Here is a 24,703-nt window from a genome sequence, read left to right as displayed (position 1 = left end):
AGGAACTTGTTTTTAGAAAAAGTTCATAAAAATAAGTTCATAGGGAACTTTGTTTTAGAAAAGTTCAAAAAGTTTTTTTTATAAAAAATTTTCTCAAAAATTTTTCCGCCTCCAGATTCAAGGAAGTTTTAAATGTTTTCTACAAAAAATTAAAAACTCTTTTCTTTAAAAATAAATATTGAAGAAAATTTTTGCTTTTATGATTTTTTTTTTCTTTATAAAAATTAAAAATTTAACAAAAATATTTGCTCTACAAGAAATGCATTTTCATTGTTGTTGTTGTTTTTTTTTTTTGAAATTCTATTGTGTTTTTCTTCGATTTATGGATTTCCCTAATTCTTAGTAAAGTAATAAGAGTAAAATTATCGCAAAGATCATTTTTAATCACTTTTTGTTAAGTTGTTGTTGTTTTTTTTTTTTGTTGGAAAGAGGAGCCTAATCTAGCCCATTTATATTTTTTAAATTCTTGATACTCATACGGTTTTTTTTCTTCAGCAGTACAACACATAAGTAAGTGGTTAATAAAATTTAAGTTCGTTTCTCTTAACTTTAAAAATCGTTACTTAAATCCTCATATAACAGAGAGAGAGAGAAAAGGAAACAGAAAGAGAGAGACAGTTGGAGTACAACAGTTACAGTAAGAGAAATTGCAAGCAAGACTGTCTATGCCAGAGCTTATATTTTGTTTTTGTTTTTCTATTTTTAAGCCAAATATAATTTACAATGGACATTTATATATGCGAACGAAATTGCATGTGTGTCTGTCTGTCTGTCTGTGTATATGTTTACATATGTTGGTATGTACGCAAATATGTGTGTATATATGGTCTGAGTTGGTAGTTGTTATTTAAGCTTTTGTTTTATTTCCTCTAAAAATTTTTTTACTAATTTTTATGATTTGCTTCTGGGTTGTGCTGCTGCTGCTGCTTGGCTGTTAAATTGGCTGTTCCATTGATTTCCATTAGCAGAGCATTTGGTTCTTAGAGTGGATGTGAATGTTGGTATTCGTGTCATATGGTTGTAAAATTGCTATTTTCGCCTGTTGCTGTTTGATGTTGGTTTCATTTCACATTTTGCACTTCACTTGAACTGATTATTTCATAGTCTTTGCCATCCGATTCCGATTCAGAGTGATTTTGTGAACTGTAAAGAAAAACAAGTAGCATCTTAGTAAATAATTAAAAGAAAAAAGTTAAAATTATTTCACTAGAAAACTCAATTTTCAAAATTCATAACCCATGGCAGGCTATTTACAACAGCAGATTGACCCCGTTTATATAAATTCAGTATGAAACTCAATTTTCAAAATTCAGGACTCGTCGTCGCAGCCCCACAACTCCGAATAGAGCCAGATGCATGCGAAGCTACTGCATCATCTGGTAATTTTTTGACATCAGCAATCTCAATCATCAACTTTTGTATAGGCAACACCCTTAACATCTATATGTCCTAACCGGTTCACCAACAAGCACTTCAAAACATCTAAGGTCTTGATGCATAAATGCCTCTCATTGGCAAATCTAAGAAGACAATGCCCATTTTGGAGTTCCATTTCTATGGAGAATGGTATCCATTGACAAATGAGATAGTTCGCAAACTATTGGTCGGCTATTGTATTGGGTTGGCCAAAAAGTAATTGCGGATTTTTCATATAGTCGGCGTTGACAAATTTTTTCACAGCTTGTGACTCTGTAATTGCATTCTTTCTTCTGTCAGTTATCAGCTGTTACTTTTAGCTTGCTTTAGAAAAAAAGGGTAAAGAAAGTATATTTGATTAAAGTTCATTCTAAGTTTTATTAAAAATGCATTTATTTTCTTTCAAAAAATCCGCAATTACTTTTTGGGCAAACCCGCAATTACTTTTTGGGCAAACCAATAGTTGTTTAAAAGGCAAGAGAATACTTTTAAAATTGTGTCTTACCAAGCCATACAAGTGCATTGATAACAGAAACCCATTAAAGTATTCTGAAACAATTATCGCCCAGCACGTAACTTTTTATGACGTTTTTTGCGACTTCACACATAAACTCAAGACCATGTCAAATAAAGATTTCTCATGCATCAATTTTGTTTTCGTTATTTCGTCTGTCTGTCTATATGTTTCTTTGTTTTGAATTGAGATGATGTGGCCCAATCTAAACTTGAAGTGGTTTATCGCTTTGTTGACGTGTTTACTAGAACAAAATCTCAATGAAGTATCCGATATGACGGTTACCCGAAAATATGCTGATAGTCTAATGGTTGACACTAAGGTTTTCTGTAGAAGTTGCAATGAAATGGAGGAATAGAAAACTTCAGATTGTCTGCTGTGTGCGGATGGAAGTCACTTTTCCTTTGGAAGGGGTATTTTTAGTACACTTGGGTCAGGGTAGTTAAAGTACCCTTGGGGAAGGGTAGATTTAGTACCCTTGGGAAAGGGTAGTTTTAGTACCCTTGGGAAAGGGTAGTTTTAGTACACTTGGGAAAGGGTAGTTTTAGTACCCTTGGGAAAGGGTAGTTTTAGTACCCTTGGGAAAGGGTAGCTTTAGTACCCTTGGCAAAGGGTAGTTTTAGTACCCTTGGGAAAGGGGAACAGTAGAATTATTACCCTAGGGGAACAGTAGAATTATTACACTTGGGGAAGCGTAGTTTTAGTACCCTTGGGGAACGGTAGTTTTAGTACACGTGGGGAATGGTAATTTTAGTACACTTGGGGAAGGGTAGTTTTAGTACCCTTGGGAAAGGGTAGTTTTAGTACCCTTGGGAAAGTGTAGTTTTAGTACCCTTGGGAAAGAGTAGTTTTAGTACCCTTGGGGGAGGGTAGTTTTAGTACCCTTGGAAAAGGGTAGTTTAAGTACCCATGAGAGAAGGTAGTTTTAGTACCCTTGGGAAAGGGTAGTTTTAGTACCCTTAGGAAAGGGTAGTTTTAGTACCCTTGGGAAAGGGTAGTTTTAGTTCCCTTGGGAAAGGGTAGTTTTAGTACCCTTGGGAAAGGGTAGTTTTAGTACCCTTGGAAAAGGGTAGTTTTAGTACCCTTGGGAAAGGTTAGTTTTAGTACCCTTCGGGAAGAGTAGTTTTAATACCCTTCGGGAAGAGTAGTTTTAATACCCTTGTGGAAGAATTGTTTTTAGTACCCTTAAGGAAGGGTAGTTTTAGTACCCTCGAGAAAGGGTAGTTTTAGTACCCTTGGGAAAGGGCAGATTTGGTACCCTTTCTCTTAACTTTTTCACTTCCCCTACATGAAGGATAGTTTGAGAACCCCTTTCCTTGGGAAAAGGAAGTTTTGGTACTATTTCCCCTATGAAAGGGAAGTTTTAGTACACTTTCTTTAAACGAAAGAGGTTTTAGTACCCTTTCTCTTGCATAGGCGTAATTTTAGTACCCTTTCGCTTAAGAAAGTGTATTTTGAATACCCCTTACCTTGGATAAGGGTGGTTTTTGTATCCTTTTGCTTGGGTAATGGTAGATTTAGTACGCTTTTCCTTGCGTTAGGGAAGTTTTAGTACACTTTTCTTTCGGTACGAGTTTTAGTACCCCTTCGTTTGGAAGGGTACCAAACGTTTGGTACCCCTTGGGAAAGGTAAATTAATTACCTTTTCCCTTGGCAAAGGGTAGATTTAGGTAAAGCTAGGTTGAAAAGAGGGAGCAGATAGTAATCTGCCCCATGCTACTATAGACATACACCTAAGCCAGTAATCGGCTTGTTGTGCGCTCTAAAATCTAAAAAGTAACCTCAAAAAAAAATCTATGTTAGGAATTCTGTGCTACTTACAAAATCCTTAATTGTTTTCCATGCCACGACCCTAAGTTGGTTCATGTTGCCTATTGCGTCCCCACTTAAGTGCCAGTATCTGTTAGACGCAAAAATCGGGCAATGATAAAGGAAATGCTCCAACGTCTCATCTTCTTCCCCGCATGCCGTACACATGCTATCACTTGCCGCAACGATTTTACATCGCCCACGCCCTAAACTCGGTGTGCGTCGACCCGAAAGGTTTCGGGTTAACCAAGACCCCCAGGCCAACTCGGTCCTCTAGCTTTGATCCATCCCTGTAACATGATCTTTCAGATGGCAATACTAAGGTTCCGTCAATCCAAGACTGTGCCGCTGGCAGCAGTGCCTCGCACTCGACCTCAAGGTTCATCTCAGGTGTCCGATCGGAAACCTCTTCCTTTTCTTCCAGTTTTCATATCGTCGCCTCGGTTACGGTTACTTTCTGATTGGAAAATGGAGGAAACCGAGGAAGAGGAAACTACAGAATATCTGCTGTGTGCGAAGTAAAGTCGCTATCCCTTTCCCTTAGTTTTAGTACCCTTTTTCCTAACGAAGGGTAGTTTTAGTACCCTTTTTCTTAACGAAGGGTAGTTTTAGTACCCTTTTTCTTAACGAAGGGTAGTTTTAGTCCCCTTTTTCTTAAGGAAGAGTAGTTTTAGTACCCTTTCTTAAAGAAGGGTAGTTTTAGTACCCTTTCTCTTAAAGAAGGGTATTTTTAGCACCTTTTCATAAGGACGGGTAGTTTTCTTAAGGAAAGGAGGTTAAGTATTCTTTCCCTTGGGTAAGGGTAGTTTAAATACCCATTTACTTGGGTAAAGGTAGTTTTAGCACTCTTTCCCTTGGGTAAGGGTAGTTTTTGTGCCCTTTTCCTTGGGTAAGGGTGGTTTTAGTGCCATTTCCATTCGGTAAGGATAGTTTGAGTATCCTTTCCCTTGGGTAAGGGAATTTTTAGTACCTTGTCCCTTGGGTAAGCGTTGTTTTAGTACCCTTTGCCATGGGTAAGGGTAATTTTAGTACCCTTTCCCTTTGAAAAGGGTAAGGGCGGTTTTAGTACCCGTTCCCTTGTCTAAGGATAGTTTCAGTAGCCTTTCCCTTAACTAAGAGTAGTTTTAGTAGCCTTTCCCTTCGCGTAAGGGTAGTTTCCCGTGGGTAAGTTTTCATATCCTTTCCCCGGAGAAAGACTAGTTTTAGTAACCTTTACCTTTGGTAAGGGTAGTTTTAGTACCCTTTCAATTTGAGAAGGGTGATTTATGTACCTTGTCCCTTTGGAAAGGGTGGTTTTTGTACCCTTTGCTTTTTCCTTGGGAAATGGTAGTTAAATACCTTTTCCTTTGGGAAAGTGTAGTTAAATTCCTTTGAGAAAGGGTAGTTTTAGTAGCTTTTAGTTGCCGTTCCCTTTGGGAAGGATGGTTTTATTACCGTTCCCTTTGGAAAGGGTGGCTTAAGTACACCTTAACTTGGGAAAGAGTAGTTTTAATACCCCTCATCGTGGGTAAGGGTAGTTTTACTACCAGGGTAGTTAAATACTCTTTCCTTTGGGAAAGGGTAGTTAAATTCCTTTGAGAAAGAGTAGTTTTAGTATTCTTTCCCTAGGGAAAGGAGCTGCCATATAAACCGATCTGCCGATTTAAGGCACATCTTATATATAAAAATCAATTTGTGTTTGTTTGTAGATTTGTTTGTTTGTTTGTATGTTTGTGTGTTCCTTATAGACTCAGAAACGGCTGAACCGATTTTTTTGAAATTTTCACAGATGGTACATAATGATCCCGTGGTGAAAATAGGGTACTACATTTTTTGATATCTGAAGGGGGGGCGGACCCTCCCCCTTACCCTAATTTTCAGAAACGCCAGATCTCGGAGATGGTTGGTGCGATTTAAGCGAAATTTTGTGTGCTCTCATATAGTACCCTAAAAATAAAAATTTGGTATCCAAATTTCGGATGGGGTACCTAGGGGGGCTGCCCCACCCTAAAACCTACCAAATATATATTTAGACCAATCACGACAATATGGGAGTTAAATGAAAGGTATTTAGGATACGAAAACGTATCTGATATCCATTTGTCGAACCAAGTGTTAGGGGGACCACCCCAACCCCCAAAACACCCCCAAATCGGACACATTTATCGACCATGGCAATATGGGACTCAAATGAAAGGTATTTGCGAGTAGAATACGAATCTGATATCCAAATGTGGGACCACGTTTCTGGGGGTCCACCCCTTCCCCAAAATACCCCCCAAACAGGACTTATTTACTGACTATGGGAATATGGGGCTCAAATTAAAGAGTTTTCAGTGTAGAATTCGAATCTGATATCCAAATATGAGACCAAGTGTTGGGGGGCCGCCTCTCCCCAAAAACCTCCCCCAAAGAGGACAAATTTACGACCACATCAATATGGGGCTTAAATGAAAGGTCTTTGGGGGTAAAGCACGAATCTGATATCAATATTCGGGAAAATTGTCTATGGGGCCATCCCACCCCCACAACACCCAACCCAACCCCCCAAAACATCCCTAAATCGGACATATTTACCGATCATGGCAATATGGGACTCAAATGAAAGGTATTTGCGAGTAGAATTCGAATCTGATATCCAAATGTGGGACCACGTTTCGGGGGGGGTGGACCCCTTCCCCAAAACACTCCCCAAACAGGACTTATTTACTGACCCTGGCAATATGGGACTCAAATGAAAGGTATTTGCGAGTAGAATTCGAATCTGAAATCCAAATATAGGACCAAGTGTTTGGGGGCCGCCTCTCCCCAAAAACATCCCCCAAAGGGGACAAATTTACGACCATAGCGATATGGGGCTCAAATGAAAGGTATTTGCGAGTAGAATTAGAATCTGATATCCAAATATGAGACCAAGTGTTTGGGGGGCCGCCTCTCCCCAAAAACCTCCCCCAAAGAGGACAAATTTACGACCACATCAATATGGGGCTTAAATGAAAGGTCTTTGGGGGTAAAGCACGAATCTGATATCAATATTTGGGAAAAGTGTCTATGGGGCCACCCCACCCCCACAACACCACCCAAATAGTAAGTATTTGCTGACTTTTGCAATATGAGGCTCAAATAAGAGGGTTTTTAGAGTGGAACATGAATCCGATGTATATTTTCAAGGCCAACTCACAGTGTGGCCGCCCATCCCCCAAAACACCCCCCAAGCCGGTCATGTTTGCCGACTATGGAAATATGGGGCTCAAATTAAAGGTATTTGGGAGTAGACCACGTCTAGGGGACGTCCCACCACCATAACAACCCCCAAATAGGACGTATTTGCTGACCAAGACAATTTGGGTCTTAAAAAGAGTGGAACTAAATATTCATAGTTTTTAGGGCCAATACCCCAAACCGGACATATTTGCTGACTTTTGCAATAAGAAGTTTAAATGAGATTTGAAAACGAATTCGATATCCAATTTTGAGGCCAATGGCAATATGAGGTTCAAATAAATGATATATAGATATACGAGAATAGAGAACGTTACTGATATATTTTCCGGGCTTAGTGTTTGGGCGACCACCCCAATCCCCAAAATACCCCTAAAACGGGCATATTTACCGACCATGACAATGTGGGCCTAAATGAAAGGTATTGGGGGGGGGGGGGGGGTAGAGTAAGAATTGATAGCCATTTTCGGAACCAATTTTCTGGGGGGTCTAAGCCTTTCCCAAAATACCCGACAAACAACAATTTTTGAGTGACCATCGCAATATGGGGCTCAAATAAAGGTATTTGGGAGCAGAATACGAATTTTATATCCAAATGTAGGACCATGTATTTAGGGCATCACCCCATTCCCAAAACACCCCCAAAGGGAAAAAAAATTTCGGCCATCCAAATATGTGGCTCAATGAAACGTATTTGAGATTAGAAAACGAATTTGTTAACCTATTTTGGGGCCATGTGTTTGGGGGACGCCTCACCCTGTAAACTCCTCTTAAGCCAATGGCAATATGGGCTTTAAATAAATGGCATTTGAGAGAAGAGCACGATGCTGATATTTTTTCAGGGCCATGTATCTGGGAGTACACCTTACATCCAAACATAAATTCGAAGACCAATAAAGATCATATGGGATTCAGATAAAGGCACTTATATTGTTAAATTGTTAGTCAAGCAATATACTATTCGGTTAGGCTATATGGAGGCCACCGTAGCGCAGAGGTTAGCATGTCCGCCTATGACGATGGACGCCTGGGAAGACCATCATAAAAATAATTTTTCAGCGGTGGTTTTTCCTTCCTAATGCTGGCAACATTTGTGAGGTACGATGCCATCTAAAAACTTCTCTCCAAAGAGGTGTTGCACTGCGGCCCGCCATTTGGACTCGACTATAAAAAGGATGCCCCTTATCATTGAAGTTAAACTTAAATCGGACTGTACTGATTGATATGTGGAAAGTTTATCCCTGTTCCTTAGTTGAATGTTCAGGGGCAAAATTTGCATATTTGGCTATTGCCGCCATATAGGCCGATCCCTCTGTTCATGATGTTTGGTCCATTAAAAGCGCATTTATTAACTGAATTCACTATTTTTTTGGAAAAGTGAGTTGTACTAGATCTTCCGATATGCGAACCGAATATGGTCCTTATCGATTCATATCCAGATATAGCTGCTGTACAAAACCAATATCCAGATTTAGGGTCTTAAACCTGAAAAAGTCGCATTTGCTGCCCGATTTCGCTGAAATTGTGAGTTGTATCAAATTCTTCAGTTACCAGAGGCCCAAGTTTTCCCCTATACAGCTGAGATATGGTATGAGTGTGGTACAGGAGGTATAGAATGCATTTCTAGTTTTTTTCCATAGCCAATAAATTATGATGATTATATTGTCGTTATGAACATTTAAAGCATTTATTCAGAAGCATTTTAAAAAAATATTTTTTTTTAACAAAAAAATTTAAGACATGCGTTTTCGTTTATACAAAGTTAGTAGTATATTATAGTAGGTATATTATCATATAATGAAGGTAAGTAGTAAAAAGGCTAATTAAAATAAATACAAAGCTTGAGCAAAGTAAAAAAAAAAACAATTTGTGAATAAAACATAAAAAAAAAATTTTAAAAAAAAACTTTATATTAGGATAAGGAACATATGGACCCTGCTGATTCGAGGAGAATGTGTAGCAAAACAACAATTTGAGAAAAAAATTCTTTTGTATATAGGTATTCATTCATTTTTCTTAAAGGTTAACTAAGAGATTCTCTAATTCTATGCTCACCATTTAGCTGATTCGGAATCTTGGGCTGCCTCATTGGCACTGCTGCTGCCACTGTGGGATTCTTCCTCTTCGTTGGCAGAGCCGGCCACCTTGCGATGCCTTAGCAAAACATCGGCATCATGCTCTTTGATTTCCTCAATCTTTTCCGGCTCCAAAGGTTCAGTGTCGGCGGGTACATCCTCATTGTCATTATCCTCCAAATCGCTGTCTTTTTCTTTGGATTTTTTAGATTTGGATTTGGATTTTTTGGATTTCTTATCATCATCATCTTCGCCACTGACATATTTGCTCTAAAACAAAGAAAATTTAAAAAGATATTCTCGCAAAGATCGCTTAACAAAAACACTCACCTCATATAAAGGACAAAATGAAGCAAAGAAGCCCACATCCTCGGTCAAATTGGGGAATATCCAGAAATGCAATTTGGCTCCAGTCACCGCCCACACAATGGTGAATATGATCATACGCAATACCGTCAAAGCCAATATGAAAACTAAGAAACCCGCAGCGGCCAATGACAGATAATACACTCCCTTACGCAACATGGGAGGCCAAAGGGGGAACATGCATATGCCAATGGCTCCCAGCAGCAAGACTAAACCATATATCCAATAGTGTATGGGTATGGGATCAAATATCCACACATAGGCCTCGGAGCCATCAACGAACACCTGCTCGGGATGCATATCCAAACGAATTTTGCGTTTCTTTTTCTCTTTCTTTTCACCGGAAGCCGATTGTCCACCATTCTCATCACTGCCAGCACCATTATTGGCACTCTGTTCGCCAGCTTCATTAGATTCAAGTTCACGTTTCTCATCTTTCTTTGCAGCAGCAGCAGCTGAAGTAGAAGGCGATTTATCTGCTGAGCCTTCCTTTTTGCCCTCTTCTTTCGTTGTCGCTTTTGTGGTCGTACGCAATTCCTCTATGCTAATGGGCACTTTTTTTGCTCGATGGAAAAATTTGTGCTCCAGCATGATGTCAAGAAAATCCACCGCCTGTTCTCTTGTGGTAAAGAGCGGCGAAGAGCCTTCGACAAATTTGGATTTCATTAAAGCATCGATGGCTTTGTTTGAAGTGAAATATTCCACATTGTGACTTAAGAATTTAGTTTTCTTGGTCTTAACATTCTTTTTCATCCATTTGGCGACTTTAAGCTCATCTTTGGAAGGTTTTTCCAATTCTTGATTTTCTCCAGGGCCAGTGTATTCCTGAAAAAAATAAAAAAAAAACAAAAATCAAAGGATTAGTTTTACAAATAGGTTAGGTTAGGTCGAAAAGAGGGTGCAGATATCAAGAAGTCACATCGGGCGATCGGTTTATATGGGGGCTATATTAGGTTATAAACCGATTTAGACCTTACTTGGCACAGTTGTTGAAAGTCATAACAGTAAAAAATTTCAGCTAAATCGGATTAAAATTGGGGCTTCCTGAGGCTCAAGAAGCCAAATCGGGAGATCGGTTCATATGGGAGCTATATACAAATCTGAACCGATATGACCCATTGGCAATCCCCAACGACCTACATCAATCTTAAATATCTGTGCACAATTTCAAGCAGTTAGCTCTACGTATTCGACCGCTATCGTAATTTTGACAGGCGGACGGACATGGCTAGTTCGAATCAAAATTTCGAGACGATCAAGAATATATATACTTTATGGGGTCCTAGATTATTATTTCGAGGTGTTACAAACGGAATGACTAGATTAGTATACCCCATCCTATTGTGGTGGTTATATAAATTGGGTCTAAGTAACTGGGGGCCGCCCTAAAATAGGTTTATTGGACGAGCACGATAATATGGTACTGAAATTCGGTATTCGGCAGTAGATCACGAATATAGTCAGGAAGAAGGAACAGGCTTTATAATTTGTTGTTATCGGAACGGGGCGGACGCTCCCCCTTTAACCCAAAAACAGCAGCCGAAATCAAAATTGGACCCATAAGGACAATATGGATATCAAATGAAAGGTATTGAAGAGTAGAGTGCCTACATTATACTAAAAATTGGATCCAAGTATCCAGGAAGTCGCCCTAACCCCAAAACTCCTCCAAGCAGACAAATTGAACGTCTATAGCAATAAGGGACTCAAATGAAAAGTATTCGGCAGTAGATTACAAATATGGCATAACAAATTAGGTCCAAGTAATAGAAGGTCGGCCCATCTCCAAATATTGGGTTGCCCAAAAAGTAATTGCGGATTTTTTAAAAGAAAGTAAATGCATTTTTAATAAAACTTAGAATGAACTTTAATCAAATATACTTTTTCTATACTTTTTTTCCAAAGCAAGCTAAAAGTAACAGCTGATAACTGACAGAAGAAAGAACGCAATTGCAGAGTCACAAGCTGTGAAAAAATTTGTCAACGCCGACTATATGAAAAATCCGCAATTACTTTTTGGGCAACCCAATACAACAAAATGGGCATATCAGCCGACCACGGCTATATCTGATTCAAATGAAAGATATTTGGGAGTAGATTAGGAATATGACATTAAAATTTCGGTTCAGGTCTAGGTGGCGCTATTTATCCTAAAAATACGTCAAATACCTTCATTGACAAATGAAAGGTATTTGAGAGTCTACATGGCAGCTATATCTAAATATAGTCCGATCAGAACCATATTTGGGTCCTTTATTGGGACGCCTAAAACTACTCACTGTTTGAAATTTCAGCGAAATCGGGTAATAAATACAGCTTTTATGGGCTTCAGACCCCTTATCGGCAGATCGGTCTACATGACAGCTATATCTAAATAAATTCCGATCTAAACCATATTTAGGACCTTTGTTGGGAGGTCTAGAACTATTCACTGTTTCAAATTTGAGCAAAATCGGGTAATAAATAAAGCTTTTATGGTCTTCAGACCCTTTATCGCCAGATCGGTTTATAGGGCAGCTATATCTAAATATAGTCCGATCAGAACCATATTTAGGTCAGATGTCGAGAGGCTTTAAATAACCCACAGTTTCAAATTTCAGCGAAATCGTATAAAAAATAAAGCATTTATGGGCATAAGGCCCTTTATCGGCAGATCGGTCTATATAGCAGCTATATCTAAATATGGTCCGGTTTGGCTCGTTCAAGAACTTAAGCAGACTGCATCAAAAAGACGTATCTGTGCCAAATTTCAGCTCAATATCTCAATTTTTGAAGGCTGTAGAGTGATTACAACAGACGGACGGACAGACACACCAACATCGTTTAATCGTCTTAGAATTTTACGACGATCCAAAATATATATACTTAGTAGGGTCGGAAATTGATATATCGATGTGTTGTAAAAGGGAATGATTAAATTAATATACCCCCTATCCTACGGTAGTAGGTATAAATATAAATTAATTAAAAAAATAAATTAAAACAAGTAAAAGCGTGCTAAGTTCGGCCGGGACGAATCTTTTATACCCACCACCATGGATCGCATTTGTCGAGTTCTTTTCCCGGCATCTCTTCTTAGGCAAAAAAAAGTATAGAAAGTATTTGCTCTGCTATTAGAGCGATATCAAGATATGGTCCGGTTTGGACCACAATTAAATTATATGTTGGAGACCTGTGTTAAATGTCAACCAATTCGAATAATTGCACCCTTTGGGGGCTCAAGAAGTAAAATAGAGCGATCGATTTATATGGGAGCTGTATCGGGCTATAAACCGATTCAGACCATAATAAACACGTATGTTGATGGTCATGAGAAAATCCGTCGTACAAAATTTCAGGCAAATCGGATAATAATTGCGGCCTCTGGAGGCTCAAGAAATCAAGATCCCAGATCGGTTTATATGGCAGCTATATCAAGTTATGAACCGATTTGAACCATACTTGGCACAGTTGTTGGATATCATAACAAAATACTTCGTGCAAAAATTCATTCAAATCGGATAAGAATTGCACACTCTAGAGGCTCAAGAAGTCAAGGCCCAGATCGGTTTATGTGGCAGCTATATCAGGTTATAAACCGTTTTGAACCATACTTGGCACAGTTGTTGGATATCATAACAAAACACGTCATGCTAAATTTCATTCCAATCGGATAAGAATTGGGCACTCTAGAGGCTCAAGAAGTCAAGACCCAAGATCGGATTATATGACAGCTATATCAGGTTATAAACCGATTTGAACCATACTTAGCACAGTTGTTGGATATCATAACAAAACACGTCGTGCAAAATTTCATTCCAATCGGATAAGAATTGCGCACTCTAGAGGCTCAAGATGTCAAGACCCAAGATCGGTTTACATGGCAGCTATATCAAAACATGGACCGATATGGCCCATTTACAATACCAACCGACCTACACTAATAAGAAGTATTTTTGCAAAATTTTAAGATTCTAGCTTTACTCCTTCGGAAGCGTGCTTTCGGCAGACAGACGGACATGGCTCAGACGAATATTTCGAGTAGTTACAAACAGAATGACAAAATTAGTATACCCCCATCCTATGGTGGAGGGTATAAAAATTAAACGAAATAAAAATTTAAAAAAAAAACTAAAAAAATTTTCATTAAAAAATAATTCTCCCATAGAAAATTGTTTGATTCATTGACCTAATGTTTTGTCCTCCCCGGTGTTGCAGAATAACTTAACAAGGCCCTGTAATAATGCCCCCAAAAGGTACAGGTAAAGAGAACTCCTTTACCGCTAAGTGCCAAGTCATGCAAGGCCAAGTGGGCAACGCAACATAACTGCGTAATGCTACTGGGATTCTCCTTAACACCAATATCGAACAATTTTATGATCTTTTGAACTGTTACGCAAATTTTAATCGATTTGTGTGTTCATATACATTGTTGTTAATCTTCTGATATTCTTTCACTCCTAGGTATACTTCTCAAGAATCCCACATGGCGTTTTATGCCAAAGTTATTTAAAATGTATGATTATGCAAAAGCGAAAGTTTCTTAGTCATTCGCACATGGCCATTAACCAAAATCTTAAGCTGCAGGCAAATGTTTTGAAAATCATTATTATTAGTTTTTGTTTTCTCTTTTTGTTGATATTCTGGCCCAATAGAAGAGTGTTCTATGCGACTTAGCCATAAAGATAAGCAGATTAAAAACGAATTTTATATGCCTACCAAAATGGAACGCATTCGACAAGTTCAAGTAAAAAAAAAATATTAACCCATTAGCGCCGAATGGGTAGAACAATACCCAAGAAAAATCTAGCTCGAGCTAGAAAAAAGGTATCCCAATGAAATTTGAATGTTTACCGTTATATAAGGTCATGTTTTGGGGGAAAATTGGCTTGTCGAAAGTGGGTAAATTTTTAAAGGTCAAAAAATTAAACAAATAAATTTTCTCAAAACTCTCAGGAGTGAGATTTCTAGAAACCGTTTTAGTGTCTTATTACATTCGATAGTAATAGATAGTTTCTATATTAAAAAAATTATAAAAATAGAAAGAAAAAAATTATTGTTTTTGTAGTAAAAACATGGTAGGAATTGACTATAAAATTTAAAAACTTTTTTAAAAAAATTGCGACGTAAATTTAATTGCTCCAAATAATGAAGATATGAAATTTCATCAAAATCGGACAAGTAAATGAAGAGTCAGGCGTTAATGGGTTAACTTCTTACACTCTAGGGCATCTACATGTCCCCAAAATATCAAAGACAAAAGACATGTCCCCAAAGTATGTAACTCATATAACACGTCTCCGAAGGACATGGCGCATAGAATTATAACACATTGAATAAGTCCCCAAAATGTGTGGCACATGTTATATGTCCACAAAGTGTGTGAAACATAGCATATGTTCCCAAAGTACGTAGCATGGCTGATCTTCCTCTTAGTATATGTCCCCAAAGTACGTAGTCCATGGTCCCCAAAGTACATTGACAGGCAATACCTCAATTAGTATATGTCCCCAATGTGTGTGATACATAGTATTTATCCCTAAAGTATGTAACATGGCTTATCTCGCATTTAGTATATGTCCCCAAAATGCGTGGTACGTGATCGCCAAATTAAGTTACCAGGCAATTCTTCAAAGTGTGTGATACATAGTATTTGTCCCTAAAGTATGTAGCATGGCTTATCTCGCATTTAGTGAATGACTTCAAAGTGTATGGCAGACTGAATATGTCCCCAAAATGTGTAACACATGTTATATGTCCACAAAGTGTATGAAACATAGTGTATGTTCCCAAAGTGCGTAGCATGGATGATCCTCCTCTTAGTATATCTCCCCAAAGTGTGTACGTGGTCCCCAAACTACGTTGCCAGGCAATTTCTCAATTAGTATATGTCCCCAAAGTGTGTAATACATAGTATTTGTCCCTAAAGTATGTAGCATGACTTATCTCGCATTTAGTGTATGACCCCAAAGTGGGCGATATGGCACGGTTGATCTTGTACTTGATAAATGTTTCCAAAGTGAGTGGTATATAATATATGTGCGTGCGTGGCTAATCTTCTACTTAGGTTAGGTTGAAAAGAGGGTGCAGATATTAATCCGCCCCATGCCACTATGGACATACACCTAAGCCAGTAATCTGCTTGTTGTGCGCTCTTCCACTTAGTATATGTCCCCAAAATGTGTGGTACATAATCTATGACCCCAAAGTGGGTAACACAACTGATTTCTCGCGTAGTATACGTCCTCAAAATGTGTGGTGCATAGTATATATGTAGAAGTATAAAGCACGGCTGATCTCACATTTAGTATACGTTCCTAAAGCGTATGGCGCGTAGTATATGTCTCACACTTGTCCCTTAGGTGCGCGGCATGGTTTATTGCTTTGAAAGCGTTTGGAACTTGACTTTCCTGAAACATCCTATTTGGGTAACATAACTGAGTTCTCGCGCAATATACGTCCCCAAAATGTGTGGAGCATAGTATATATCTAGAAGCATAAAGCATGGCTTAACTCACACTTAGTATAGATCCCCAAAGTGTGTGGCGCAAAGTATAGGTCTCATACTTAGTCCCCAAAGTGCGTTTTACAGAGTATACGACCCAAAGTGGGTAACATAACTGATCACTCGCGTAGTATACGTCCCCAAAATGTGTGGCTCATAGTATATGTCTTGCACTTAGTCCCCAAAGTGCGTATTACACAGAAAATGGTTTATTGCTACGAAAGTGTTTGGAACTTGACTTTCCTGGAACATCCTTTGCCTTTCACATGGTTTATGGCATGCGAAACTGTTATTATGAGATTCTGGCAAGCAAGCTTTTAGCAAGGATGCCACAAGTCCTGGGCTTTGAATCCGCGTCATTAGTTTTTATTTGTATATGCCAACTCTCAATAAAAATCTAAGGTGACCACAAACATTTTACAAGCAACTGCAACAATAAAGCCTTGTACTATATTTATAAATAAAATCTTACATCTGATTCGTCATCTGGCCAATTCAAATCGATAACATCGTCATCCAATACATTTTACGTTTTTTATTCAAATATTCACTTTATGGTCTTCTCCAAACTTCTTCCGTTAAATTTTGAAACACCCGCATGGAATTTAAATTAGAGAATCCACTAATGTGTTGTTTGGCCTGGCTAAGGTAGGCTTTCATTATTTCATCATAACCTTTTAAACAAGACATAGCTAAAGGGTGGCATATGAAAAACGCGCAAGTATTTCTTTTTTAATACACAACTCGCTTGATTGTGACACGTTGTACTCCGTTTCGTATCAGATGAGAAAGGCAGTTAGGTAAGGCCAGTCACTTGTCTGCAGTTCAATTAACAATAGAATATTTGCACAAATGTGTTTAAGGTTTTTCTTGGTTTCACTTTTCTAGCTAAGAAGAGAGTAAGGGGAAACACTACCAATATCTGTTTTTTGGCCTTGATTGTCGTCACTGCCTTCCTTCTTTAACCATAAACCAAAAAAGGGAAAATTCTAGAAATATTTTCTCTGTTTTGTTAATAAATAACCGACCGGTTCATCCTCGGGCACCACATTGTATCCATCATCCTCTAATAAATCCTCTGTAGACATATTGTGTTATTAAACTATTTTTTCTTAACGTTTTAAACTATAAAAATTCTCAAAAAAAACGAAATAAACAAAATGATCGCGAAGTCTGCTCTGTGGCTCAAATCAATGTTAAAATACTGAAACGTAATATGGAACTACTGAGCGGTTGGTAATGTTTGAAAGTAATCACTGAATCATGACCAACCAGCCAACAACCAGGCAGGCACTCACTCAGTTCAACCACTCAGCCAGAGCAGAGCAGAGTAAGCAGTAAAAAACCCCACTTTAAAAACCCCCCACCATATACCTATACATGTACCAACAATTGGCAGCAACAACGATTTCACTATTGATGTTTACTTTACTCTTCTCTTTTTGTACAGAGCGGCCCGCTCTGTGCCCGACCTCTCTCGGCTTAGTATTTGACTTGAAGTATAGCAAAAACCAGAGTTGCCAATTTTGGTTACAAAACGACAAACTAAAGACTTTTCGATGGGATGAAATATAAAAAAGTTGAAGCTACTTTAAAAATACTTATAAATTCAAAATCTATGATCGCTTCCAACACAGCCACAAAAGAGAGCAAAATATATTCAAAATTGCGGTAGCCCATCTTAAGAATAATAAAGCAGTAGAAGCCAATTGGTTGTTAGCTGAACTTTCATTATCATGACTAAAACCTTGCTAGAAGAAAAATTCCTGACAATTAGCGTTGCGATTAGAGTGGTTTTGTTTAGACCAGGTACATCCACCATAGACCAAATATTCACAATATGCCAGATACTAATACGTTTTCGACAATTGCACGAGCTCAAGAAGAAAATTGAAAATTATCAAAAAAAAAATGAGAAGATTCGATCCAAATGCCCTTATTGCCTAAAAATATTGAATGGACACCTTTTTATACCCACCACCATAGGATGGGGGTATACTAATCTAATCATTCCGTTTGTAACACCTCGAAATATTCGTCTAAGACCCCATAAAGTATATATATTCTCGATCGTCTCGACGTTCTGGATTGCACTAGCTATGTCCGCCCGTCCGTCTGTCGAAATCTCGATAGTGGTCCAACGCGTATAGCCACCCGCTTGAAATTTCGCACCGATACTTTATATTGATGTAGGTTTTCGGGGACTACAAATGGACCATATAGTTTCAGATTTGAATATAGCTCCCATATAAACCGATTTGACTTCTTGAGCACCTGGAAGCCACAAATTTCGTCCGATTTGGATGACTTCCATCAACTGTGCCAAGTTCTGTGACGACTTTCAAAAAGTGTGCCAAATACGGTCCGAATCGGTCGTTAACCTGGCATAGCTACCATATAAACCGATCTCCCGGTTTAACTTCTTGAGTCCTTGCAAGCCGCAATTTTTGTCCGATTTGGCCGAAATTTAACAAGTGGTGTTCTGTTACGACTTTCAACAACCCTGTCAAGTACGGTCCAAATCAGTCTATAACCTGATATAACTCCCATGTAAACCGGTCTCTCGATCATCCTTATATGCTTCCTAAAAGCTTTAATTTTTGCTGATTTGACAGAAGTTTGGTATGTAGAATAAAATTATGCCCTATTTTGTATAAATTTTTAGCAGAATCCAAGGTGGTGGATTCCTAACATTCGGCCTGACCGAACTGCAGGCTTTTACGTGTTTATCCTTGCTTTTAGAATCCTTAAATCCCTGAACCCACTTGTCATTACGGCCATTTTGCCTATATCGCCTATTTTTTTAAATGAACTTATTTGAATTGTCTTTAATTTGTTTCGTTTTTTAACTTTAATACTTTAAATTTCTGATTTTAATCTCTTTTATTTTTTACGTTTAACTTCTTTTTAGTTTAGCTTTTATCTACTTTGTCTTTATTAGTATTGTAACATTTTTAACCATATTTGGCAACCCTTACAAAAATCTCTACTTCAAAGTAATACCAACACAATGCCAAACGAAAACTTTCTCCAAAGAATAAGCTGTAAACAAGTCAAGTCCAAAAATCTCAGTGGCCAACAAGTGTTGTTTTCTTTTAATTCGCCCAAGCAGATCATATGTTCAAGATTTCCTGAGAGTGACGTAGTGCTTACAACGTTATTCAAAGACGCACAATAAATAAAGAGTATGAAACTGAGAGAGAGAGAGAAATATTGGGATCGTACACGTTTCTTCAATTTGTTGGTTGACTATTGTTTGAGTGAGTAGGGAGGGAGGCGGTTTGTTCTCAAGAAACTCGTTTTAAGTGACGTGGTAGAAAGGTAGTTTGGTTTAAGACTTAAATCAAACCCTAAAATAAATTGGGCTTTTAAGCAAAAGAATGGACACGGAAATACAAAAAATTTGGACAAATGCTATGACGTAGGAATATGTATGCATGTATGTGTGGCAGCAACAGAGTAATCACATAAAAACTATGAGTAGTAGTGAACTCTCAACTTTGATCATAATAATGAAGTATTTTTAAGCACCATCATCATCTCTATGATTACACTAGTGAACAAAATTGAATAAGCAAAGCAATTGGAAGTTAAGGAAATGAAATAAATCTTCGATACAAAATAACGTTTTGACACAATTTTCTATAGGAATAAAATTTTGACAAAAATATCCATAAAAATAAAATATTGAAAAAATTTTCTATAGAAATAAAAATGTGTAAAAAATTTTCTGTAAAAAAGTTTTGTCAAAATTTTTCTGTAAAAAAAATTTTATCAAAATTTTTGTCATAAAATTTCCTTTTGAAAAAAGGAGAAAGAAAGAAGGGATATTTTTAGTATTGTATTTCCCATATAGCTGTTTATCTTCCTAGTAGCTGTCATTTCATTTTTTTTCTTCCAATAAATCAAAATGACTAGAATTTCCATTTGCTACACACATGCAGCAATATCTCCTCTATAGCCTCATTTATTTATAGAGATAGGTAATGAATTCAATAGATTCCCAATAGGTAGAATGGCATCAAAATGATAAAACGTCATATTTTAGCTTTAAATTATTATTGAATGTTCAACTGATAGTGATGATAACAGCGCGTGTCTACGAAGGGATTGATAATTACAGCCAAGTGTGTTCCTCTATCGTCTAAAATATGTGGGAATAGAATATGATATTAAAAATTCACAAACTCAATATCGAGAAAATCACGTTTTCTTTGTATACTCTCACAAAAGAATGATGGAAGAAAATAGAAAAATATATTAAGCAAAGGAAAAAAAATTAGACAAAATTTTCTATAAAAAAAATTCTCCCCACATGCCACACCAATTTGCGATAAAGTCAAAAGTTGAAACAAGGTCCTCAAGTCACTTGCTGGCAGCACTTGGGGTGCAGACAAAGAAACATTGTTGACCACGTACAAAGCAATTGGCCGGTCTGTGATAAGTTATGCAGCGCCAGTGTGATCTCGTCAGCTTTGTGACACGTCAGCTGTCAAAATGCCGCCCTCCAAACTGCGACGGGCTGTCTCCTCAGTTCTCATGAGGACCACCTCCATCAGGAGACAAAGATCCTACCAGTGCGAAGACATAACTAAAGGGTGATTTTTTTGAGGTTAGGATTTTCATGCATTAGTATTTGACAGATCACGTGGGGTTTCAGACATGGTGTCAAAGAGAAAGATGCTCAGTATGCTTTGACATTTCATCATGAACAAAATTTGTCAAAATTTGAACACATTTCGAACCGAACACTGATTTTGGTAATAAAATTCAATGATTTGCAAGCGTTGCTCGTTAGTAAGTCTATTCATGATGAAATGTCAAAGCATGCTGAGCATCTTTCTCTTTGACACCATGTCTGAAATCCCACGTGATCTGTCAAATACTAATGCATGAAAATCCTAACCTCAAAAAAATCACCCTTTACATGCTGTCTAAGCAATACCTTTTGGGCTGTTATCGCAGAGACCATCCAACTCATCATCTTGTGGATAGATATCCACCGCCCAGAAGCCTTAAAGTAGATCTACATGATCTAGAGCGTGAGGTTCAGCGCTACAAGAGAGAACCTCTAGATCAAGCGGCATATCAAGCAGGTCTAGACAACATTCATGCAGACACGGTAGCAGTTGCGATAAACGGGTGAATGTAGTCCTTGGAGAACGAACGCCTCGCATTGCATCTGAAAAAAATTGACCTCCCCCGGCAAGCCAGAGTAGTTCTGGCTAGTATTGATGCCGACGTGCAAGATGTATGTCCCGATTGTAACCAGGGACCGCACGATACACGTCACCTGTTTAACTGTCCAGCCAGACCCACTCAACTCAGACCCAGACCCCTGTGGACGCACCCCATCTTAGTCGCAGTTTCTGGGTCTTGACTCTCAACAGAATAAAGCAGACAAAAGATAGAATACAACAAACTGCTACAACAACAACAACAAAACAATTGCCCGGTCAGTGTTAACAATTTAGCTCCAGTCTGGATTCGCCAACTATGCTAAAAGCTGTGGCATCACTTGGATCGATATGGTCTATTGCGAAAAGTTCATTGCTATATCAGCGTTTCTGACCCAAGCTTAGATAGAATAACTAATCTAAAAAGAAGTTACTGGGCTTTTATCGCAGTAGTCATCCAAATCACCAACTTAGTAGACATCCAAACTACCGTGATTATCTTGGCAGGTGATAACTACAAGCTCCACACAGTTTCGAAATCTGAGCTCTCATTGGTGAGTGTTGCGGTGTTCATCGTCATCACGAGAAGTTCAGCTGGGAGCTAACGGCCGCCTTCATACGTTGCGAAAATGAAATACCCATATACAGATTAGCTGCTACTGCATTCAGTGGGGGCATTCAGGGGTAACGAGTTCAATGCCTGTGATACTCGATATGAAAAGGCGAGTTTTTGGCGCCTACAAAAATCTATGGCCATAACTTTCCTGCTGCAACGGTTCCTACGGACTGGAACAAGATAGCTTGACGAGGATCAATAACTCAATATACAAATATGTGGTTACAACAACAGCAAACCACTTGTGGATAGGCATCATCAGCCCAGAGAAATCAAGTATGACATTCATGACCTTCAGCGAGAGATGCAGCTTTGTAAAACGAAGTCTTTAGCTGTACCTAAGGCGAGTGTAAACGGCATTAACGAGGAAATGATAACGGTAAACAGCTACCGAGTGAATTCCGTTATTGAAATAACTTCCCAGCAGGGGTAGGCTACAAGTTACACATTTGGTTATTGTAGTCAGAAGCGCCATCTATTTTTTCTCCAGGTTAACTGCAGTCATTTAATTCTTTAAAATAGATGTCATCCTTATTTTTCGATATTCAGTTCAGTTTCCGTCTTAAACAACAGCAACAACGCCACAACAGTTTGACGTTTTATGACAGCCGGTTGTACGCACCGGACGTGATAGAGTTCTTCATCGGCAAGGGCTGCCGCCTCAGTGTATAACACGATCCTTGGCTTGTTTGGAAAAGCTGAGTAATTCCGGTCCATATAACCGATCGCTTAGGGAAAGCTTAGTGACATGTAACTGCTGCGAGTATTGTTCATTGAAAGGCCTTTTCATTAGTCGGTCACAGCTGGTAAAGGGCGCTTAGAAATAATTTGGGGTCATAGTAAATTGAATCTAACTTCTACCACATTCTGATCGCTGATAAGCACCTTCAAAATGCCGTCCCCTATATTGGAAGCATCAACTTAAGTCCATTAATTTCTAAATCATGATATATATATATAGCTCCAATCTTATATCCTTAGCATATGCCTTCACAACTCTCTCACTTGTCTTATGACCTTATCATATGTTTGTTTGTCTGTTAGTGGAGCCATTAGTTTTGTCGTGTACACAGAAAGTTCAGTTCTAAATTTAAAAATGATTACCAAAAAAGAAAAAGGAACAATATGGCCTTACATTTACTTAAAATAAACCCTAACAAATACAAACAAAAACACCTCTTTGTTGGTAGGGGGTCAGTTAGGCTAGTCAGCTAATAAAACAAAAAAAACCTTCTTCCTTTTTATTTCTCACCATTGACCTTAAACAAAACAACAACAATACAGACTTCATCAACAAACCTCTCAGCTAAAAAAAAACACGCATACCAATGCACACCAACAATCTTTACCATATGAGATGGGTGCAATTAATTATTGTTGTTTTAGCTTTCGTTATTTTTTTTCTCGATTCTCCAAAATGAATGACATGGAGAAAAACAAACAAAAAAAAAAGCGACAACAACAACATTGGTGCTGAAAACTGTCATATAAAACGCAATATTCAGTTAATTCTTCATCTCCATCATCCATGAGGAAAATTTGTCTACGTATGAACTGATTTGATTATAACAAAACAATAACAACTACGAAATATCTGCCCTTCGGCCCCTCTTAAGCATATGTAATACTAAAACACACTTTTTGTTTTGTTGTGATGGAGGGGTTTATGGTATGATTTCCCTTGTTTTAGCGGCGGCAATTAAAACCGATTACAAATTACACTTGCAAGACAAAAAAAAACATTGAATTGAACCTTTTTTTTGTTTTACTTGCCATGTTACAAAAGCAATAATAAAAAGTTTAACAATTATAGTACCCTCATCCGCTTTCCAATCTTTCAGCAATTTTTCTTTCGTTTATGGTCGCTTCACAATACAAACACTTGACTTTGGTAAAATTCTGCAACATATTTCATAGGAATTTTCCGTTTTCCATTACCTTACGTTTGCGGGAACGTTTCTTCTCCGACATTGTCAGCGGTTTTAAATATTTCAATTATTTTTCTTTGATTTTTCCCAAGTTTTTCGCAAATGAGCAGCAAATAAATACACGATTGAATACACGCAACCAGAGAACGAAGCCAAAATCGTGATCGTCGGCGGCGGCTCGTCTGCTGAGCCGATTCAAAAAATCACAACTGTGACTATTAAATTACCATTTTTTGATGATTTGTCGTTCAATTTTGTTGGACGAAAACTCAAGGTGGATTAATAAAAGTTGTTATGTCTACATTGAATCGTTTTGCTTATGTCGTTTTGAAAAACATTTCATACGTTCACCCTATTTGAGATGTTTTGGAAATTGCACTTTTTCACACTCCAACATTAATGTTATGATGTACTATTGTAAAGATTTATTTTTTCTTGCTTTATCTATACAATTTTGTTGATTTTATATTTTTTTTTTGAAAAAATTTGATTTTTATCGGGTGCACTATCTGTCAAAATCAGTAATTGATGCAATTTTGATTTTGTGTTTATTACTAGTTCGCGCCCAGGATTCACTTATAAGGTGAGTTCATGCTAACAGCTGAGTGCAAATTTGCAGTAAATCTTAATGTCAAAGGCTTGATATCACAGCTGTGATATTATTGTAAAATCTTAAAAAGATGTGCTATTTTGAACGATATTCTACACATAAGCAATAAAACAGTGTTATAATAACGGATAGATTTTTGTTGTTGTGCTAACGACTCTACCTCTTAATTGTACCATAGCTTTCTCTCAAGCTGCAGTTACATACCATGCGATGCACTTATGCGTGTTCAAGTAATCAGATGCGCCATTTGCTTCACATGAATTTCTAAAAATCAGCTTATTTATTTCATTTCCAAAGTTAATTTTGATGGACATTTTTAATAATGTGGTTTAGTATTAAAATCATAAAATAATTTATATAATTTACGGAGTGCAAAACAACTTTGGAAGCATTCTGACAAGTTCGGATGTGAACAACAAGTTTGTTTTGCGTTTCCGTTCCATTTTCCTTTAGGCGTCGCTGTAGGTTATTTTAGGTCTGTTCGCGTACTTTTGCAGCACACATATG

At 37.8% G+C, this 24,703-nt stretch overlaps 1 protein-coding gene and 1 long non-coding RNA gene across 3 annotated transcripts; one reads left to right on the top strand and one right to left on the bottom strand.

Moving 5' to 3' along the window:
- Positions 1–660: 660 nt before the first annotated feature.
- On the bottom strand, positions 661–23,740 carry LOC106085957 (translocation protein SEC62). 2 transcript variants are annotated; one of them, XM_013250443.2, is made up of 4 exons: positions 23,597–23,740; positions 9,346–10,206; positions 8,996–9,285; positions 661–1,143 (listed from the first exon to the last, which is right to left on the bottom strand). In XM_013250443.2, the coding sequence occupies exons 1-4, from the start codon at positions 23,627–23,629 to the stop codon at positions 1,062–1,064; spliced, it is 1,266 nt and encodes a 421-aa protein (XP_013105897.2). In that variant the 5' UTR covers positions 23,630–23,740; the 3' UTR covers positions 661–1,061. The 2 variants fall into 2 exon arrangements, with proteins under 2 accessions (XP_013105897.2, XP_013105896.2); XM_013250442.2 differs by lacking the exon at positions 23,597–23,740 and adding an exon at positions 16,894–17,113.
- On the top strand, positions 16,551–17,067 carry LOC131995826 (uncharacterized). Its single transcript, XR_009397640.1, has 2 exons — positions 16,551–16,665; positions 16,754–17,067. It is a non-coding gene; the product is annotated as an uncharacterized LOC131995826 (long non-coding RNA).
- Positions 23,741–24,703: the final 963 nt, after the last annotated feature.

The sequence above is a fragment of the Stomoxys calcitrans genome, chromosome 3 (assembly GCF_963082655.1).
Source record: "Stomoxys calcitrans chromosome 3, idStoCalc2.1, whole genome shotgun sequence".
NCBI classification, from domain to species: Eukaryota; Metazoa; Arthropoda; class Insecta; order Diptera; family Muscidae; genus Stomoxys; species Stomoxys calcitrans.
Note: the sequence above shows the minus strand (reverse complement) of the source record. Positions and strands in the feature narration are given on the sequence as shown.